General features: G+C 42.0%; 1 protein-coding gene across 1 annotated transcript in view; it reads right to left on the reverse strand.

The window, feature by feature from the left end:
* Positions 1-11,924: 11,924 nt before the first annotated feature.
* YTHDF2 (YTH N6-methyladenosine RNA binding protein 2) overlaps positions 11,925-22,204 on the reverse strand; it is a 31,661-nt gene continuing 21,381 nt past the window's right edge. The window contains exon 5 of the mRNA XM_032389808.1: positions 11,925-12,471. Coding sequence (XP_032245699.1) covers positions 12,448-12,471 — 24 coding nt within the window. The 3' untranslated portion in view covers positions 11,925-12,447. The remainder of the gene's footprint in view (positions 12,472-22,204) is intronic.

The following is a 22,204-nucleotide window of genomic DNA, read 5'->3' on the forward strand; positions in this document are numbered from 1 at the left end:
AAGAAGAAGAAGAAGAAGAAAGAAGAAGAAGAAGAAAAGAGGGACGCCTGAGTGGTTCAGTTGATTAAGGGTCTTCAGCTCAGGTCATGATCCCATAATCCTGGGATCGAGTCCCACATCGGGCTCCCTCCTCGGCGGGAAGTCTGCTTCTCCCTCTGCCTGCCACTCCTCCTGCTTATGCTCTCGCGCTCTCTGACAAATAAATAAAATATTAAAAGGAAGGAAGGAAGAGAATAAAAGAGAGAGAGAAAGAAGGAAAGAAGGAAAGAGAGCGAGCCTGAGACAACTCAAAAACGTTCCTGTAGTGCCACCTGCTGGCTACCTTAGGTATGACAGCTCCTGATTCCAGGCTTTCTCTCCTTGTTCTTCGAGTTCTCTCATTCAATATTTAATCTTTCATTCATTCTTTCTTTTGTTCATTCTATGCCAGGCTCTGAGTATACTGGCGAGCAAGACGAAGTCAGTTCCTGAGCTCAGGGAGTTTAGAATCTAGTGCAGAAGACAGTCTCATAACTGGAGTGTGCTAGGAGCTGTGATCCTGAATGTTTTGAGGTGGCGGGAAAGGGCCTCTTTAGCTTGTCCCTGAGGCTGCCAACCCCCGAGGCCAAGACTGGGGCATGAGCTGAGCAGGACGTTGCCCTCTTGTGGCTACTTGGGCTCTCACTTGGAAGCACATCTGTGCCAGGCAGGTCCTCCACATCCCACCCTCCACACACTCCCGGTCACTTTTTTTTTTTTAAAGCTTATTGATCACAACAAAGAAAAACAGTACAGCACACCACAGAAGAAACCAGTGTCTCTCTCGGTGCCTCTGAATGGCTGAGTCCTGGAATCCATGTCTTATATTCTTGAAGCCCTAAGGTTGAAACCAGGATGTTAGAGCTGGGAGAGACCTTCATTCTTTCATTCATTCATCTGTACTTACTGAGCACTAGTAGGTGCCAGGCATTGTTTTAAGTGCTGAGGACATAATAGGGAACACGAAAGGCCATGGTATACACTCTCAGGACGTTTATATTCTCCTTAGGGAGATAGGAAACAGAGCAAGTACACAACTTTTAAATACTCAATTTTAATAGGTAGTACTTTATGTGATTCCAAATACAAAAAGATACACAGTGAAAAGCCTCCCACTCCTCTAGTCCCCTCCGCAGAGGCAAAAGCAATGTTATCGGTTTCTTCTGCACCCACCCAGAGATAACCTATGTATATACAAGCAAATACATCCTCCCCCTGCCTTATCACACAAATGGTGGTATTCGACACACTGTACTGCACTTTGGGTTTTTTTCACTTAACAATTTATCTTAAGACCTCATTCTACATCAATACATAGATTTCTATCTTTTTTCAGTGGTATGGGATCCCACTGTGTGAGTATTGCCTGACTGAAAATAATGTTGCGTTGTGAGAAATGTTAAGATGCAAACAGAAAATAAGTAGTGAGCTGAATTTTAAAGTAACAAGGGAGATCTGGCTTTAGATAAGATGGTCAGGAAAGGAAGTTCGCACTTAGGAAATGACACTGAGGCTGAGTCCTTAAATATAAGAGGGAATCCACCAGGGGAACACGAGGGAGGAGGAAGAACGTGCACGCAAAACAGGATTGTCCAGGCAGGAGTGAGCTCGGTTATTGGGGCGGCTGGAAACCACGGTGGCTGCAACAAGCTGAGGTAGAGGAAGCACAGAACCAGAGGGGCCACGGCCTCGTAAGCCCGAGTAAGGAGCATGGGGTGGGGGGATTCCAGGTGCAACGGGAAAGCCAGTGGAGGGCTCAAGAGAGAAATGGGCATTTATATTTGCAATAACACTTCACTTAGGCAGTGATGTGAAAAGTATGGATTAGAGGGCAAGAGCGAACAGGGAAGATCAGTAAGGAGGCTGAGGCGGTAGCCTGGGCAGGGGAGAGCGACAGCCTTGGGGCGGGGGGGGGGGGGGGGGGCATGAGAAACAGCGACAGCGCTGGGCTTATCTTGGCGTAGAGTTCACAGGATTGGAGGTGGGTGGGTGAACCTCCTAAGTCACTGGGCCCAGCTCCCTCTCTTTTCCAAGCTGACCAAGCCTAATGCCTGGCTTGCCACAGGTCACCGCGCTCCTTAGTGACAGGTCCAGGCCGAGATTCCAAGGTTTCTGGCTCCCTGGTCAGTGCTCCTATCACTCTAGGAAAGCAGGAGTTGGAATTTAAAGATAGAAATTGTATCTTAAAAATTCTGTTAACCTGAAATTACTGATACAATTTTTAAAACTGCTTGACAACTTTTTATCAGCTTGCCTTTCCTCCTTTCTTTTTCTTTCTTCTTTCTTCTTTCTTTCCTTCCTTCCTTCCCTCTTTCTCTCTTTCTTCTTTCTTTTTTCTTTCTTCTTTCTTTCTCTCTTTTTCTCTTTCTTCTTTCTTTCTTTCCTTCCTTCCTTCCCTCTTTCTTTCTTCTTTCTTTTCTTTCTTTCTTTCTTTTAGCTTTCTTGACTCCCCACCTCAGAATGGCAAGAGACAGACTGGGGTGGGTGTAATTTCAGGCCCACGGCTGCCTACTGTAAGGCTGGAGCAAGGGAGACAGGCAGTGTGGGAGACGGGCATAGCGAATGTAAACAGGGTAGTCGGGAGAGACCTCATGAATAAGACAACCCTGCTGAGGAACCTGAAGGAGGTGAAGGAGTGAGTGGGCCTTGCAGATGTATGAAGAAAAGTGTTGTTCTAGGTGGAAGACACAGCTGGGCGAAGCCCCTCTGACAGGAACCTGACATGTTTGAAGGGTCTCGGGGAGGCCAGGGTGAGTGGAACAGATGAGAAGAGTGCAGATGTAAGCCCGGAGAACAGTGAGATGAATGTGGGAATGGAGGTCAGATGGCATAGGCTTTGTGAGCCCCAGAAGGCTCTGGCCTTTACTCTGAGTGACATGGGAGCTCTGAGAGGGTGTAAGCTGAGAAGTGGGGTGATCTGTGCTGCTGTGGGAGGACAGAGTGTGGGAAGCAAAAGTGGAAGTGAGACCCGCTTCAAGATTGTGGCAATCAAGGTGAGAGAGGATAGTGACTTGGCCCATAGATGTGGCAAGAAGTGTTCAACCAATAAGACTTGCTGACAAATATGATACAGGATGTGAGAAAGGGCATCAAACATTACTCCCAGGATTTGGACTTAGAAATGGAAGGGATGAATTTTTTACTAAAGGAGATGGGGTAGATGAGGAAGGAAGGGGTTTGGGTTTGGAAGTGCTGGGTTTGAACTGCTGGTGAGACATCCAGTGGACAGGCCGAGCTGGCAGTCGAATATACCAGAGTTCAGGAGACATATTTGAACTGATTCTAGTTGGGAATTGTGGGCACATGAATGGTGTTCAGGGCCACAGGACTGGATGAAATCTAGTGAGTGTAGAGGGTCAAGAACGGAGCCCTGGGTTACTCTGGTATGGAGAGGACACAAAGCAGAAGAGGAACCAGTCAAGGAGACTAAGTTGGAACACCCAGTGAAACGAGGAAAATCAGAGGAGGTACTCTGTGCTAGAATCCAAGTGAAGAAAGGGTATCAAGGAGGAAACAATGCCACATGCTGTTTATAGGTCATGAGGACTGAAAATTAACAACATGATGTCACTTATGACCTTGACAAGACCAGTTCAATGGGATGAAGAGGATGAAAGCCTGATTGGAGTGGATTAGAGAGAATGAATGGAGAAATGGAGCCAGTGAGTAACAGCTTCCTCTTTGGGGTTTTGCTGCAAAGAATAGAGAAATGGGCGGTCACTGGCCGAAGAAACAGGAGAAACAACAGCATGTTTGTATGCTGACAGGAATGATCCGATAGAAAGAAGTAAAATTGGGATATGGAAGAGGGGAGATTTGATGGAGCCATGTTGTTGAGTTGGTGAGAGATGAAGGTCTGGTGCACAGCTGGAGGGATTTTCTAGACAGAAACATGCATAGTCCAAGGGCATGGTTCTCAAAACTAGAAGGTTCATCAGAATCATCTGGAGCACAGATTAAAGCACAGCTTGCTGGGCCCCACCCCCTGAACTTGTGATTTAGTAGGTCTGAGGTGGGGCCCAATAATTTGCCTTTCTGACAAGCTCCCCAGGGTGCTGATGCTGCTGGCCCGGAGACCAGGCTTCAAGAAACACTGATCTACAATGTTGCGTGAGTAAATGTAGTGGAGGGAGTCTGTGATGTTTCATTCTGATTGCTTCAGCTTCCTCAGTCAAGTAGGAAGTAAAGTCTTAACTGAGAGTAAATGTAGGATCTGAGGTGCTAGAGGTTTCAGGAAAGGGAGAAGGTATGAAATGATTAATCTCGTGAGTAGGAAAGTGAATAGAGGGGGAAATGTTGGTGATTCCCCTCCTGAGACTGATGATCATGAATTTAAAATAGGACCCTCGTTGCATGTTTCTCTCCAACCACTCTGAATGGCACAGGAACAGGTAGTGAAAGAGTTGCACGTAACCTGGACTGTGGTTTGTCAGTTAAAATGGATGAAGTGAGAGAAAGGGGCAAGGAAGTTGATGGTGAGTACAAGGTGGGAGGCGGATTATGGTCAAGAAATGGAATGGGAGGCATGGTGAGATAGAATGAAAAGTGGATCCACTTTTGTCAAAAGTGGGTGATTTCTTCTCAAAGTCTTACCCAACTTGTTTTTCCCTCTCACTTCTCTGGACTTCTGCTGGCATGTTCTTCCAGCCTCAGACGCTTATCTTGTGTTATTTTCTCTGAAGCACTCATCATCACCTGACAAATTTGTCTCTCCACCAGAATTAAAGTCCCACTGAAAGCAGGAGCTTTTCATTTTCTGTGTCCCCCCAGGTGCCTAGAACTCTGCCTGGCATATAGCAGCAGCCTTCCCCACACTACCCTCCCTATCCAGTCCTGGCTGGCTTACTCTTCACCCACCTGACCAATCATGCCCTATACTTCCGTTGATTTGGAATGCCATTCATGTAAAAATGGAGTGTCTAACTTCAAGCTGAAAGGCTTTGGGGAAGAAGAAATCTGGAAAAGTTTGGATTCCAGAGGAACAAGTTTAGGACAGGCTTCTGCCAAGTTGCTTTTGATGACAGAGGTGTAGGCCCTTGGGCTGCTGTTCACCTCAGGATGCTAAAAGGACATTCATATTAGATTGTCATAGAAGACCTGTGTCCTTCTTTAGCAAACCAAAATAGGAAATTCACGGAATTGTGATTGCAGGGGGGTGGGAGGGGTAAAGGAGGACACTGCAGATGGTTTGGTATTATTCCATTTTTGTAAAATAATTTAAAATTATGGGATTATATATATTTAGGAATACACACATGCTACATATAGTTTTTATATGTCATAAAGCAAAAAAATTTTTTTAAAGTTTAGAAGAGTAAATAGCAAACCGCTATACCAAGATATACACCTTTTTATGCTATATATGTAACTATCTGGTTTATTTCGTTTCTTTCATCAGAAAAGCACTACTAGTTAAAATGAATTTAAATCCCTGCAAAAATCATACATCAACTAGCTTCCTCTTTCCAAAGAGGAAATTTGCAGAGCGATTCGCTGACTCGCCAAACATCCCAGAGCTCACTAATGCTGGAGCAGTGGCGTGCCTCCGAGTGAGAGCGGCCGCTGTGAAGCAAGATGAAGAGGCAAGGGGCTTGTGTGGTTTCCACCGAGTAAGAAAAAGGAAAGAAAGAAAATCCAATACAGAAAGGGCAATCTTCTGGGTAGATGCCCCTCTTCTCTTCTTGAAGCACCCCCTATCTCCCACAACTCCAAACAGTATTACAGTGTAATCCTTAAACTGAATTCTGAGAGGACAAGAATCTTACTCATTTCCCTTTCCCGGGTGCCCAACAATAGCAGCCCACAGGGGCTCACAAAATCCAGGCTGAAGAAATGGAAAACACAGAGGAGTACACGCAGGCGAAACCCTGGACAAAGCAGCAAAATTCATACTTTCTTCAAGGAGCTTCCCCTTAAAGGGCAATTCTTTTGGGCGGTGGAGGGCAATTCTTAACTTTTTTCTTTTTTGAGCAGGGGAACAGCGCTCATGGCCAGCAGGTGGGTCCAGAGTAATAGCTTTCCAACCTTCTGCCAGCCAGTCACACGTTTGAGGATTATTTTAAAAGGTAAAAGCAAACAATAAACCATGCGTGACACTGAAGTCACCTTTGCGCTGTTAGCAGGGTGCGCTAAATCCCATTTCCCCGTCCCTCGGGCTACCTCGCTCACCGGTGAAGGTAAGGGGTTTAGCTCAGGGGGACCAACCCCATCTTAAACCGTTTCTGGCGGTAAAATAGCCCTTCGGTCAGGGCAGGGGAAGAGCGTACAAAAACGAGGGTATGCAGAGCGGGCCCTCGGGCCGCAGCGGGCTAGAGCTAGTGGGGTCGCGGGAACACGGAGAATCAGGTTAGCAGGACCTAGGTTGGCCCTCCTGCAGGCCACCAGGCCGGGGCCGACGACGCAGCGGCGGGCGCTGCGCGCGCGCCGTCCAGTGTCCTAACCCAGCGGCCGGGTGGGGGGCAGCGGGGAGGTCGGGTCCTAAGCTCACCCCGCAGGCCGGGCTGCAGAGCCAGTCCCGGGCACCTGGAAGCAGAGTCATGCAGATTTGTGAGACCTTCTCCAATCCACTTAATCTCGCTGTGGATACCTTACCCCACAACCACATCAGGTTTCCCCACATGCAAGCCCAGCAGATATAATAAATATTAAGAATTCTAAAGACTTCTTAAAGGTAAGGAGCGTCACCAGCTGCCCAGAAACCACTAACGATAAGTGACACAGTCGTACGGGGCATTACTTCCAGGGGCGGGGGAGGGGGGATCAGTTGTAAACAATCAAATTGTAAAAAAAAAAAAAAAAAAAATGAATCCTACAAGACACTATTACTCTTTATCAGAAGGGTCCTACATTTATCACACAAACCACATTTCAAATACATATCTTCGACTTAAGATGGGGTTGGGTCCTGACAAAAGCTGGCTCAGGCTGTAGAACATGCAAGTCTTGATCTTGGGATTGTTGAGTTCAAGCCCCACCTTGGACATACAGATTACTTAAAAAAAAAAAAAAACTTTAAAAATATATATACACATAACCTACCAAACATCATAGTTTTGCCTAGCCTATCTTAAATGTGCTCAGAATTAGCCTACAGTTGCGTAAAATCATCTAACATAAAGCCTATTATATAATAAAGTGATGGATAACTCGTAATTTATTGAATACCTTACTGAAAGTGAGAAACAAAATGGTTGTGTGGGCACTAAATGGTTGTAAGTGTTATCTGTTTACCCTCCTGATCATGTGATGGGACTGACGGCAGCAGCCCTGCCCAGCAACATGAGAAAATATCTTCGGGCATATTGCTAGCCTGGAAAAAGATCAAAATTCCAAGTTCGGTTTCTACCAAATGCCTATCACTTGCGCACCAGCATAAAGTTGAAAAATTTTAATTCGAACCATCATAAATCAGGAACTGTCTGTAAATCATTTTTCAAATAAAAGTCAAAATAACTGGCAATATCCAAGTTCATATTAACTCTAATGAAAAACTGAAAACTTTAGTATATGACCATTTATTTTCTTGCAGGTAGAAATACCTCTGAACCTCTCAAATAGTTTAGGTGGGGTGGAAACCAGATCTTCCAACATTTTGGGTCTCTATTAGATTAAAGAAATTATGGAAGGGCACAAGCCAACCCACATTCACTGGGCCTTTCCATAACTCCAGAAGATTCATATATATACAGTGCTTTGAGACGAGTAGAAGAAATGAAGTGATTAGGTGTTTGTTAGGCTACATCATTTTCCACCTACATCAGTAAGATAAACTCTAATAATCTTGTACAATTTAAAGAATTGCTTTAAAAAAAAATCAAGGGATGGTTTCTAAATTTCCCCAATAAAAGGAACCTTTATTCCTTGGGAAAATGGAGCTGGGGCAGAGAAAATACAAGACCAGCTGGGGAACATCTATCTAGATACACTGTATCAGAAAGTAAGGAAGGGCTCCAAAAATTGAGGACATGTGAAAAAGACACCAGAGCCAACTTAAAGGAGCTCCCAATTGCCAAAGCTGGGACAATTTGAGCAACAAAAAATAAATGACAGCATTGACCCACGGAATTAAATATACCTGAGTCAACACTGATACAAATTTTTTAAAAATGGGGAGAAAGCACAGCTCCTCCTTACAGTAGGATTCTAATTAGCATAAATGTAGAGTAGATCTAGCAAATAAACATTTGGCAAACGCCACAGTAATGTTTGTTGTAGGCAGTAACAATCCAGATGTCAAAATTAGCGAACCAGAGATTGATAGTTTTAAAGTATACCCCTCCACGAGTTACTTATTAATTACAAAGGGAAAATCAATTAACTATACAATGGAGAAACCTGGCAGACACCACCTTAACACCACGTGATCAAAGTCAGCATCACCAGTAGTTAAGACATATGAACATTATGTATCCTGATATAATGCAGTGAGAAGGGCCCGGGACTCTTGAGGTATTTTTACCAAAAAATAACTTCAATCTAATATTGAGAAAATATGAGGGGCGCCTGGGTGGCTCAGTCGTTAAGCGTCTGCCTTCGGCTCAGGTCATGATCCCAGGATCCTGGAATCGAGCCCCGCATCGGGCTCCCTGCTCGGCGGGAAGCCTGCTTCTCCCTCTCCCACTCCCCCTGCTTGTGTTCCCTCTCTTGCTATCTCTCTGTCAAATAAATAAAATCTTTAAAAAAAAAAAATGAGACAAATCCAATTCAAGGAGCATTCTATAAAACACTTGGCCAGTACTCTCCAAAAGTGTTAATCATAAAAAGTGAAGACTGAAGAACTCACAGGCTGGAGGCCTAAAGACAACTAAATGCAAGATGGGATCCTGGATTGGATACAGAGCCAGAGAAAAAAGGGTATTCCTTGAACAACCGGCACAATCCATAGATTAGTTAATAGTACTATGGTTATGTAAAATGTTGACATTTGGGGAAAGCGAAGTGAACCGGTGTATGAGACAACTCTCTGTATTATTTTCACAAAAGTCTAAAATTATTCCAATACAAGTTTTTTAAAAAATGGAACATGCAAAAAAAAAAAAACAACAAAAAACAAAAGAAACATATTAGGGGGAAATAGCCAATCAAATGTGACTAAGATTAAACTGAATGAGGGGCGCCTGGGTGGCTCAGTCGTTAAGCGTCTGCCTTCGGCTCAGGTCATGATCTCAGGGTCCTGGGATCGAGCCCCGCATCGGGCTCCCTGCTCAGCGGGAAGCCTGCTTCTCCCTCTCCCACTCCCCCTGCTCGTGTTCCCTCTCTCGCTTTGTCTCTCTGTCATATAAATAAATTAAAAAAAAAAAAAAATTGAATGAATTTAAGATTTACACATTTTACTCATCTTAAAGGTTTAGAATGCTTTGAATTGACACTGGTATGTTGAGATTGTTCAGTTTTCCCTCAGCAAAGGAAAAAAGTACACAAACATGGCTATCCAAAGTCTTACATTCACAAATGATAGAACAAAAGTACAGAGGGCAAATAATCAAAAGTCAACAATTTCCGCTGGCAAAGCTGTCATTGGCAAATAAGAGAACTAGTTTTAGCTGCATTGGGAGATCTTCACCAAACCAACTTCTGGACCAAACTCTTAGGGAGAACATAATCTAATTTTTTATACTACAAAAATGCTTCTGTGTATTTTTAATACAGAAATCCTGGGGCACCTGGGTGGCTAACTCAGTTTAAGCATCTGCCTTCGGCTCACGTCATGATCCCAGGGTCCTGGGATCAAGCCCCACATCGGGCTCCCTGCTCAGCAAGGAGCCTGCCTCTCCCTTTCCCTTTGTCTGCCACATCCCCTGCTTAAGTGTTCTCTCCCTTTCTCTGTCAAATAAAATCTTTAAAAAATAGTAATAATAATACAGAAATCCAACATCCTGACCCCCTCAACACTCAGGGAGAGCTAGGTGAACAGCCTTGTTAGGGACTCCAAATTCCTTTCAATTTGCCCCCAAAGCCATACCAGTATTTTCTGTGATGTGAAAAGAAAAACTGGGAAGCACTGGCTTAAACTAAACTAACATTTCAAATAGCAAAAAAAAATGCACCTTGAATCATCTTATATCCAACTTGAATACAAGGTGGAAAAATCTAGGAAAAATTGCTTTCGAATTTGCTTTTCTCAGGATGTTTTCCCTTTTGAAGGTGAAATACTGGACAATCAAGCTCATGGGAGCCTGGGAAGTCTACAGGCTCTGTAAGTCACAGAAGTTTGACTAATACTGAAAACAGTGAATGTTACATTTCTAATTCAGAAGTTGAGCATCTTCAAACTGATTAAAGTGCAAAGGACTCCCAATTTGGGGAGAAAAGTATTTCAAAATGAGCTTGGCAAATAGGAATATCTAGGTATATTACACTGTGCCTCAGGTAGAGAAAAGTTCTCAACTTGAAGTGACAGCTACAATGTTAACCACAAATCAGCAGTATTTGATTCAGTAGCCTGGGCTATGTAGAATAGCCGAATGAGTAAGTCATTTGAGGACAAAACATCATTAAAACCCATTTTCAAAACCCTTATAGAAGTTTTCACATATTTAACTAACTCTACAAAATTGGGACATCTTAACTAAAAATCTTTTTATTTATCTTTTTTTTTTTTTTTTTAAAGTAATCTCTACACCCAACAGGGGGCTCGGACTTACAACCTTGAGATCAAGAGTCCTATCCTTGGGGCACCTGGGTGGCTCAGTCAGTTGGCACTTGCCTTGTGATTTCGGTTCAGGTCATGATCTCAGAGTTGTGAGACTGAGCCCCACGTCAGGCTCCACGCTGGGTGTGGAACCTGCTTAAGATTCTGTCTCCCTCTGTGCCTCCCGTCCCCCCCTTAAAAAAAAAAAGGAGTCCCATGCTCTACTAAGCCAGCCAGGCACCCCAAGGGCTAAAAATCTTTAAGGCAGAGAAGCCCCAAACCTTGAGAAATAAACAAGGGTAAAACAAATACCATTATGGTTATATGGTTCACAAAGACCCAAGCCCCACTCCAATTTATTTTTAGCCTGCACCCACATGGAATATTCTCTAGATAAGCGGTATTTCAAATTAAACACTTACATCCTTGATATTGGGCTCTACCTACTTTGCAAGTAAAATTATGCACTATCTGGCCAGGTTTCTAAAGGGTTAGCACAGTGGCTGGCACCTAATAAGCCCTCATAATCAAGTATTTGCTGAATAAGGGGCGCCTGGGTGGCTCAGTCGTTAAGTGTCTGCCTTTGGCTCAGGTCATGATCCCAGGGTCCTGGGATCAAGCCCCACATCGGGCTCCCTGCTCCGCGGGAAGCCTGCTTCTCCTTCTCCCACTCCCCCTGTTCCCTCCCTCGCTGTGTCTCTGTCAAATAAATAAAATCTTTAAAAATATATATATATTTGCTGAATGATTTAATAGTGGCTCGACCTTCGCTGGGAAGCATTATGAATTCTGACCCACCTTTTTCTTTACAGAGGTCACGGTTGTCCAGCCCTGGATACAAAAGCAAGCCTGAACTATTTCATTTCAGCAAACTTTCTAAAACCAGTTGCCATCTCATCTCGTACAACTCCTTACACTCCGAATCTTTCATAAAACGTAGGAGACTCAAATCATACTAATAAATAGTACTAGAAGTGATGCTCAACAGGATCTCACGTTTATTGAGAAGTGATTAATGGTAAAAAGAAAGGCAATGCCCTTTCCTCATTGGCTGAACAATAAACTGAAGAAACATTCACTACACGTTTTACAATATTTTTCTCTTCCAAAATGCATTTCTGTAAACAAGTTTTTACCACTGTTCTTAGCTTTGAAATCAAATTAATCCTGACTTAATCAGTATAATGTACAAGAACAGAAAATTTCTTAGGACTCCTAGTACTTTACTTTGAGTAACAAAGGGTCAGAGAAAATGAACCACCCTTAAAGACACAACCTTGGGTAACACTGTTAAATTCTCCAAGACAAAAATTCTTCATAAAAATGTTCTTCCAGTTCGGAAGGGAAAAACCAAATTCCCACTTTCTGGGGTGGAGGCCCAAAATCTTCGAAACTCAAGTGTTCTCCAAGTGCAAATGTCAAAATGGGGAGAGGAAAGGGTTTAAAAATTAGAGAAAACTGTATGCACTTACGGACTTTAAAATCCGGAAAACATAGTAAAAAGACAAAAAAACAAAGCATTATGCTCTGAAATCACAACCAAAGCCAAAATAAAAGGGACATTTTTCACCTAAACTACCTAGAGGGATTTTTTGTTTAGTTTTCTCTTTTTCTTTTTTTTTTCATTTTCCAGTTAAGTCCTATGTCTTTTGTGAAATTCCAATACTTAAACTGCAAGTCTGCAATCGTCTCTGAAGTCAATGAAATTAAGAAAAAAGTCCTAATTCTCTTGAAGGTCATTTTTTTCCTCGTAGGATACGCAGATGCAACCGTTGCTGCAGTCTGTGCAGAACTGCCTTTTATTTGCCACGACCTTGACGTTCCTATAGAGGTTAAAAAAAAAAATTGAAATGGTTAGTTAAAACTTATCTGAACATGCTAAAGAATTAAAACTTTATAAATAACTCAAAAGAAATTTAGTTATTTGTGCTAAATAGAATATACCTCACAAATAAAAGCTTTTACTTCCTGTATTTTAAACCAAAGTAGTAAACACTCAATCATCCCAATTAATACAAAATTATTTTTCTTTGACATTAAAATTTCTTACATTACTTACAACAGATGTTTTCCAATTACAGTTGGCTTAAGCTAATACTTGTCAATCCCCCAAAATATGGGCCTAATGGAAGTAACTCAAACATGCCTCAAAAGCCTAAAGAAAGGAAGCAGCATATAAAGTATACTAAAAAAACTCTAACAGTACTAGAGTCATCCCGTACTAGTCCTAAGGCCTTAAGCATATTCATAGGCCTCAAATTTCCTTTTTTGTGAAGTAAGGAGACCTATTTCACAGGGCTGTATGAAAATTAATGGGCTGACATATAGAAAGCTCTTAATCTATAGCAAAAAAGAAAATTATCCTCTTCCCCTAGGGACAGTTTTTTTTTTTAATTTAAAGATTTTATTTATTTGACATAGAGAGACACAGCGAGAGAGGGAACACAAGCAGGGGGAGTGGGAGGAGAAGCAGGCTTCCCACAGAGCAGGGAGCCCAATGTGGGGCTAGATCCCAGGACCCTGGGATCATGACCTGAGCTGAAGGCAGACGCTTAACGACTGAGCCACCCAGGCGCCCCCCTAGGGACAGTTTAAAATCCACTTAGAGATGGATTTTGAAAACTGACTTCCATACTTAAGTTTTCCCTGAAATAAATCTAAATGCTCATTTCTTAGTAAAAATCATTCTTCATGTACCTTTCGTAAGTTTATCCTCAACAGCCTTAGTATCTTTTAAACTATGACCCAATCCATTTGTCTTTTTTTTTTTAAGAGAAGGAGGGAATGAGGGAGGGGGAGAGGGAGAGAATCTTTTTTATTTATTTTTTTAAATTTTATTTTAGGGGCGCCTGGGTGGCTCAGTTGGTTAAGTGACTGCCTTCGGCTCACGTCATGGTTCCAGGGTCCTGGGATCAAGCCCCGCATCGGGCTCCCTGCTTGGCAGGAAGCCTGCTTTTCCTTCTCCCACGCCCCCTGCTTGTGTTCCCTCTCTCACTGCCTCTCTCTCTCTCGTTGTTAAATAAAATCTTTAAAAAATAAATTTTATTATGTTAATCACCATACACTACATCATTAGTTTTTGATGTAGTGTTCCATGATTCATTGTTTGCGTATAACACCCACTGCTCCATTCAATACGTGCCCTCTTTAATACCCATCACCAGGCTAACCCATTCTCCCACCCCCCTCCCCTCCAGAACTCTCAGTTTGTTTTTCAGAGTCCATACTCTCTCATGGTTCGTCTCCCCCTCCGATTCCCCCCCCTTCATTTTTCAGAGGGAGAGAATCTTAAGCAGGCTCCATGCCCGTGCAGAACCCAACGCAGGACTCCATCTCATGACCTGACCAAAAATCAAAAGTCAAGCTGCTTAACCGACCCAGGCGTCCCTCAATCCACATGCCTTTTAAAAGCAAAAACAGTAAGTGGTTAGGAGCACACAGGCCTGAACTTATACTTGATTCATCAATCTGCTTGAGTAGAATCATCTGCTCCCATTTACCCAAAGTAAAATATGATTCCTACTAAAAAGAATAGCCACTACCACTTAATGGGTTTCCATGTTCCAGATACTGTAAATAATAATGATCTTCATAACCATGCTGCAGGGACTGTATTATTCCTAAGAAAACGAAAGCTCAAAAAAGTTCCTTGACCAGTATTACCTAGTAAGAACCAGAATTCAAACCTAGGGCCATATACTATATAGGCTCTTTCTTAACACCGTATTATTAACAAATACTTATGTAAAAGTCAACAAAGTGAAATTTTGTGATGAACTGACTATCCCCGAATAAATTAACTCATAGATATAAAAATAGTATTCAGAAAGAGCAGTTATCTTTTTCTTTTTTAAAAGATTTTATTTGAGAGAGAAAGTGCGTGGACACACTCGTGAGTGGGGGAAGGAGCAGAGGGGGAGGGAGAGGGACCAGCACACTCTGTTCTGAGTGCAGAGCCCCACAAAGGGCTCAATCCCACAGATCAATCCCACGACCCTGAGGACCCTGAGATCACGACCCAACCCAAGCCAAAACCAAGAGTTGGACACTCAATTGACTGAGCCACCCAGGTGACCCAAGCAGCTGTCTTTTTCTGATGTCCCATTTCACGTATCTGGAATTCAGGGATAAATTCACCAACTTACCAACATCTGGGGTATTATTTAAGTCGTTTTGAAATTTCAAATTTAATAAAATAACTCACCATACACTCCTATCTCTTGAAATCAAACTCAATTCAAGAACAAGAGATTCAATCCAACATAAAAAAGACCTCAAAAGTTTTGAATCCCCTCACTTTGCCTTTCCTATATACTCTTCCAAAGTTTTGATAATAAACATCCTGCTTATAAAAGGAAAATTGCAATTAAAACAAAATCTCTGCAGTTGATCAAAGTCAAACTTTAAACAGCACCTTGCTTCTCATCAATTTTAAACTCATCTACACCTGTTTTGTCTTTCGTAATTTGGATGAATACCATTTACCTAACCTCTCATCTATTATGGAACAAAATAATCTACACTTGGCTTCAGAAAATCTGGACTCTTCAGTGTTTCTTGACTCAATGTCAGTCCCATGCTTTTATTATTCTTTAAGCCAGGAACATCTGGCCTTCTGCCCCTCGGGGTATACCCCTTCCTTCTTTGAGACTTCCTTAACCACCACAGTTTCAATGTCTTTCTAAACCTGCATCCACAATTAAAAATTAAATTGCATTGTCCTGTTTTATGTAAATTAGTCCCAACTCAATCAAAAAGCTCCTAGAAAGCAAACACTAGGTCTTCAACTAACCTCACTCACAAGCTACTTACGAGTTTAGCAGTAGGTAACATGCTACAACTGACTTTTAAATAAAATTCTGTTTTTTTTTTTAAGTTTTATTTAAGTAGTCTCTACACCCAACATGGAGTTCCAACTCACAACCCCAATATCAAGAGTCGTTGAGTGCTCTTCTGACTGAGCCAGCCAGGCGCCCCATAGGTTTATTTTAAATTATGCAAATTACATACAAATAAATGGCATTAGCAGTCTTAATCTCCTGATCAACATCAAGAAAACAACACACTGATACAATTCAGGCAAGCTTGATTAATTGCTGTGCTATTTCCAAATCGTTTTGATGTATGCACAAAAATAATCTTATATAATTACAAATAATAAAGATAACATCCATCTTCTCAGAGATTATAAAGATATTTACGCATTCACATACTATCTTGAAAAGTAAAATAGATTTTGCACCAATGAAAATAACAATTCACCAGATTTTTTTTTTTTAAGTAGGAAAGGAAAAGAGCTTTACAATGGAGAACTTGGTGAACACTTTAAGTGATCAAAATAACATTCCCAATAATGACATAAACAGCCTCCTATTGTGAGGCACTGAGGACACAAAGTCGCTTAGGTAGTATTCCTGCTGGAGAAACACAATCAGAATGTACACAATGAGGAAACCTTAGACAAACTGAGGCGTATTCTACAAAAATAAACAGCATATACTCTTCAGAAAGGCAATGTCATAAACAAAGCAGCTGGGTGGGTGGCGTGTGGTATGCATATGTAACCACTGCAGATTAAAAAAGACCCTAAAGATGAAAACTAAAAGATCCTGGATTGGAACCTGGATCATTAAAAAATGGCTACCAAGGGGCGCCTGGGTGGCTCAGTCGTTAAGCGTCTGCCTTCAGCTCAGGTCACGATCCCAGGGTCCTGGGATCAAGCCCTGCATCAGGCTCCCTGCTCCAAGGGAAGCCTGCTTCTCCCTCTCCCACTCGACCTGCTTGTGTTCCCTCTCCCGCTGTGTCCGTCAAATAAATAAATGAAATCTTAAAAAAAAAAAATGGCTATCAAGGATATTAAGACCTACTGGTAAAATACAAATAAGATTTGTAGATAATAGTATTGTGTGTCAATGTTAAATATCCTGATGTTGATAACTGCACTGTGGCTGTAAGTGCATGTTCTTATTTTTAGGAATTAACAGCAAAATACTGAGAAGAAAAGGAGCTATCTGAAACTTACTTTCAAATGGTCAGAAAATTACACATCTCCAAGGAGAACAATAAAGTAAATGTGGCAAAATAGTACAGTGGCAAATCTGGGTGAAAAGTATATAGGCATTCTGTGTACTATTCTTGAAATTTCTCTAAGTATGAAATTATTTCAAAATAAAGTTAATAAAATGGGGAGAAAATTACAGTTTTCATTTAATTCTGCAAATACTGGCTACACTAAAAGTCATGTGCAACAATTCATAAAACTTTGAAATGAGTTTATTTCAGGGGCACCTCGGTGGCTCAGTCGGTTAAGTGTCTGACTCTTGATTTTAGCTCAGGTCTTGATCTCAAGAGTTATGAGATCGAGCCCCATGCTCAGCAGGCAGTCTGCTGGAGATTCTCTCTCCCTCTACCCCTCCTCCCTCTCTAAAAAAAATAAATTAAATAATGAGCGTATTTCCTCAGACCTATACTAAAAGTCCTTAAACAGAGTACTTTTCTAAAAGATTTTATTTATTTGAGAGAGCGAACAAGCGGAGGGGTGGGGGAGAGGGAGAAGCAGGCTCCCCGCTGAGCAGGGAGCTAGACATGGGACTCGATCCTAGGACCCTGAGATCATGACCTGAGCCTAAGGTAGATGCTTAACTGACTGAGCCACCCAGGTGCCCCCAAATACGGAGTATTTTAGCAAAAAAGAAAATAGGGGCCCCTGGCTGGCTAAGTTGGTAGAGTGTGCAACTCTTGATCTCTGGGTTGTAAATTCAAGCCCCATACTGGGTGCAGAGATTACTCAAAAATAAAATTTTTAAGTGTAAAAAACAAAAAAAGAAGTTACCCAGCAGCTTTTTACAAGTGTCTTAGAATGAGAAAAGATGACAAAGAGAATGTTCTAACACAAGGACCATTATTTTTATACACTTTTGGTCATTAAAACCTTTAGGTTTCTATAAAAGACTTCTCCTTACAGCAGCTTTCTTTCACTTTTGTGACTACTTCCTATTACCACTGAGAACAATTCCACTAAATGCTTTGACAATTTATGGCCAAAGGGCTTCACTTGTAGATCAGCTGTATTTGCTGACATTACTAATCAACCAGTCCTACCCTAGTAATATTTAATAAATAAAAAGTAAGGAAGTGGGGGGAACCAGGAGAATGATGATGGATATATAATAAAGGGAAGAGAGAAGAGCACAAGAAAGCAAAATTGGATCTCCAATGGGTCCAAGTCCCAACCAGAACTGCCATGAGCAAAACACACATTTATGTCTTGTTGAACACTCCAGCTTCTATACATGAAAATGCTACTGACTCATCATAGCAGGGCAAGTGGTATGTCAAACTGTTTTACCCCATGCTGTCATGTGGAACTGGCCTACCCCTTTTTTAAATCTAGTGCTTCTAGAGCCACAGGCTAGACAGTTACAGTGAGATCCGTGGTAAGAACAGGCTGAAGTGGTGAGTCAAGGTTAAGCTCCTGCCATGGATTTGCTTTCTGAAATAAGGTAAACATAAGATCCTCAAGCACAAAGACAAAATAAATTATAAAGTCCCAGTTAGCCAGAAGACAATGCTAGAAGGGAAGATGCATGCATTCCTAGAGCTTAAGGATCTTGTACTGGTAATAAACAAAGAACAGAGGAAAATCATAGCCAAGATCTTACTGAATTCACACCCTATCCCCAAATTTCCCATTAGGACACATTCAACCTAATCTTGAAATCAATCCACAATCTCAACAAGAACAATAACGAGATTAAAGAAACAATCTTAAGAAATAAAGATAAATTTAAAGATATTAAGAAAGTGTAAATCAAGGGAAGAAGTTTCTAGCCCTCAGCATCTGGTCTGCCACTTAAATAACTAGAGGTAATACCCATACTAATCACCCATCCCACCTGAGCCCCTCCCCAGTTTACATCTACAATTATAAAATACAAAACTTCATCTCTAGGAAATATCCTAAAATCCACAAGGTGGCAATGTTACCTAAAATCCGCACATTTGAAACCTCTTCCTGTAATACGAATAGATCTGTGGATTTATTTTTCCTCTATTTAGCTTAATATCCTCGTTTCTAATACCATCCCACTCCCTCCACTTTTAAGAAGCCCTTAAACAGGGCGCCTGGATGGCTCAGTTGGTTAAGCAACTGCCTTCGGCTCAGGTCATGATCCTGGAGTCCCTGGATCGAGTCCCACATCGGGCTCCCTGCTTGGCGGGGAGTCTACTTCTCCCTCTGACCCTCCCCACTCTCATGTGATCTCTCTCAAATAAATAAATAAAATCTTTAAAAAAAAAAAAAAAAAAAGAAGCCCTTAAACACAACTGAGACATGTATTTATTTGCTGGCTATAATTTTATTAACCTTAAAAAGTGATATTCACCCCTAAAATTAAGTTTACTTACATAGCCCTCAACTAATTTTTCCTATGTCCCCATGGGCCTTGAGAAAAAGGAACAGAAATTTCAGTGTCCCTGGCTGAAAGTAAGAGAATGCTGAGATGGGCTAACATGAAAAAATGTGATTATACTAAAATCACTTCCACGGAGACATATGCCATATGATTTCACTTATATGTGAAATCTAAAAAACAAATGAATAAACAAAGCAGAAACAGACCCATAAATACAGAGAAAAAACTGATGGTTGCCAGAGGGGAGTTGGGAGGGATAGGAAAATGGGTGAAGGAGAGTGGGAGATACAGTCTTCCAGGTATGGAATGAGTAAGAGGATAAAATGTACAGCAAAGGGAATACAGTCAATGATATTGCATGGTGACATAGCCTTATATGGTGACAGATTGGTAGCTACATTTGTGGTGAGCAGAGTGTAACATATAAACTTGTCCAGTCATTATCACTATGCTGTACTTGGGCACCTGCGTGGCTCAGTCAGTTGGGGGTCCGACTCTTGATTTCAGCTTGAGTCATGGTCTCAGGATCATGGAATTGAGCCCCACATGGGGCTCTCTACTCAGCGTGGAGTCTGCTTAAGACTCTCTCTCACCCTTCCCTTTGCCTCTCCCCACCCTTCCCTCTCTAAAATAAATACATCTTAAAAATACATATATATCTTTGGGGCACCTGGGTGGCTCAGTCCGTTAAGTGTCTGACTTCAGCTAAGGTCATGATCTCAGGTTCCTGAGATGGAGCCCCATGTCAGGCTCCCCACTCAGCAGGGAGTCTGCTTTTCCCTCTTCCTCTGCCCCTCCCCCCTTTCATGCTCTGTCTCTCCCTCAAATAAATAAATAAAATCTTAAAAAAAAAAAAATCTTCTAGGGACACCTGGGTGGCTCAGTCTGTTAAGCGCCTGCCTTCGGCTCAGGTCATGATCCCAGGGTCCTGGGATCGAGTCCCACATCGGGCTCCTTGCTCAGTGGGGAGCCTGCTTCTCCCTCTGCCTGATCTGCCTGCTGCTCTCTGCTTGTACGCACTCTTTGACAAATAAATAAATTAAAAAAAAAAAAAAATCTTCTACCTTCTCATCCCCTTTTAAGTTTTTCTAGGTGCAGAAATGGCCATTTAGTTGGAATGAATTTGTGGGAACTGAAGGAGGAGCAACAAGATGAAGTTAATGCATTAAATAACATTTCCTACCATCAAATTCTTTCCAAGACTGCTAATTACAAGCTGAACTCCTATACACATTTTACCAAAAGGGTTAGAAGTAAAAAGCCTAGATAATCTACTATTTTCAGTACCTGAATAATAAATCTGACTAGTAACAGAACAAGAGTAAGATAAATCATACATTAACATTTTTTTTAGCTTAACTAAAATAATGAGAAAACACTAGCTCCAAATCAAATGAAATGGCCTGACAGTCTTGACTATTCTCTAAATCACTCCTTGGTTTTCCAGTAAAAACTACATTTGAACCAAAACTAATTTCACAATAAAACCAATTTCTCAAAACATTTCAGAATACAATTTAACAAATAAGGTTGTTTTGGGTTTTTTTTTAGATTTTATTTATTTATTTGACAGAGACAGCGAGAGAGGGAACACAAGCGGGGGCAGTGGGAGAGGGAGAAGCAGGCTTCCCGCTGAGCAGGGAGCCCAATGCGGGACTCCATCCCAGGACCCTGGGATCATGACCTGAGCCGAAGGCAGACGCTTAACGACTGAGCCACCCAGGCGCCCCACAAATAAGGTTTTTAATAGCTTCTCAAATCCCCTCCATTCCCAGTACAAGCATATTTTGCATTTGACAGATAAATTCAGAATGAAGTAATCATCAGAATATACTTTCCAGTCATCTGATGAGATGCTCCAGCTCTACCTCCAAAAAATATTAACTCCAGGAATGCCTGGGTGGCTCAGTCGTTAAGCGTCTGCCTTCGGCTCAGGTCATGATCCCAGGGTCCTGGGATCGAGCCCCGCATCGGGCTCCCTGCTTGGTGGGAAGCCTGCTTCTCCCTCTCCCTCTGCTGCTCCCCCTGCTTGTGTTCTCTCTCTCTGACAAATAAATAAAAATCTTAAAAAAAAAAAAAAATTAACAACTCCATTAATACCTCTCTAGTCCAAGCTACTGTCATCTCTCACCTGGAATGTGCCAGACTCTTAAATGACCTCCCTTTCACTCTTGTGCCCTCTTCAGTGTATTCCAAGGGCTGGACCCCAAAATGGAAACTCAGTAGCACTATTAGGTACCATGCCAAAAGTTACTGAAGAATCTGATGATTCAAAATAAACAAGTTTATATTTATGTGTGTACATAAATATGCCTAATCTCACAGATCACAATCATTCATAAAAGACCTGTACGTGAAGAATTTATATATAATTTAATTCTAACACCCACAATAAGGTATTTTTCTGATTAAAAAAAAAATACTAAAGCGGGGCGCCTGGGTGGCTCAGTCAGTTGGGCATCTGCCTTTGGCTCAGGTCGTGATCCCAGGGTCCTGGGATCGAGCCCCCAGTCGGGCTCCTTGCTCAGTGCGTAGGTTACTTCTCCCTCTCCCTGCAGCTCCCCCTGCTTGTGCTATCTAAAACCTTAAGGGCGCCTGGGTGGCTCAGTTGGTTAAGCGACTGCCTTCGGCTCAGGTCATGATCCTGGAGTCCCTGGATCGAGTCCCGCATCGGGCTCCCTGCTCGGCAGGGAGCCTGCTTCTCCCTCTGACCCTCCCCCATCTCATGTGCTCTCTCTCTCTCTCTCATTCTCTCTGTCTCAAATAAATAAATAAAATCTTTAAAAAAATAAAAAAAAAATAAAAAATAAAACCTTAAAAAAACAAAACAAAAAAAAAACTAAAGCTCAGAGAAGTTTACTTGCTCTAATCATAGTGGTAGATAGGATTTTAGGTCTTCTAGAGCCCTTAGCCTTTCTGCTACTATAAATATATGTTAACAAGACCACAGACTCTAGGGGCGCCTGGGTGGCTCAGTTGGTTAAGCGACTGCCTTCGGCTCAGGTCATGATCCTGGAGTCCCTGGATCGAGTCCCACATCGGGCTCCCTGCTCAGCGGGGAGCCTGCTTCTCCCTCTGACCTTCCCCCCTCTCATGTGCGCTCTCTCTCTCTCTCTCTCATTCTGTCTCAAATATATAAAAT

Source organism: Phoca vitulina, unplaced genomic scaffold, assembly GCF_004348235.1.
Source record: "Phoca vitulina isolate PV1807 unplaced genomic scaffold, GSC_HSeal_1.0 scaffold2, whole genome shotgun sequence".
NCBI classification, from domain to species: Eukaryota; Metazoa; Chordata; class Mammalia; order Carnivora; family Phocidae; genus Phoca; species Phoca vitulina.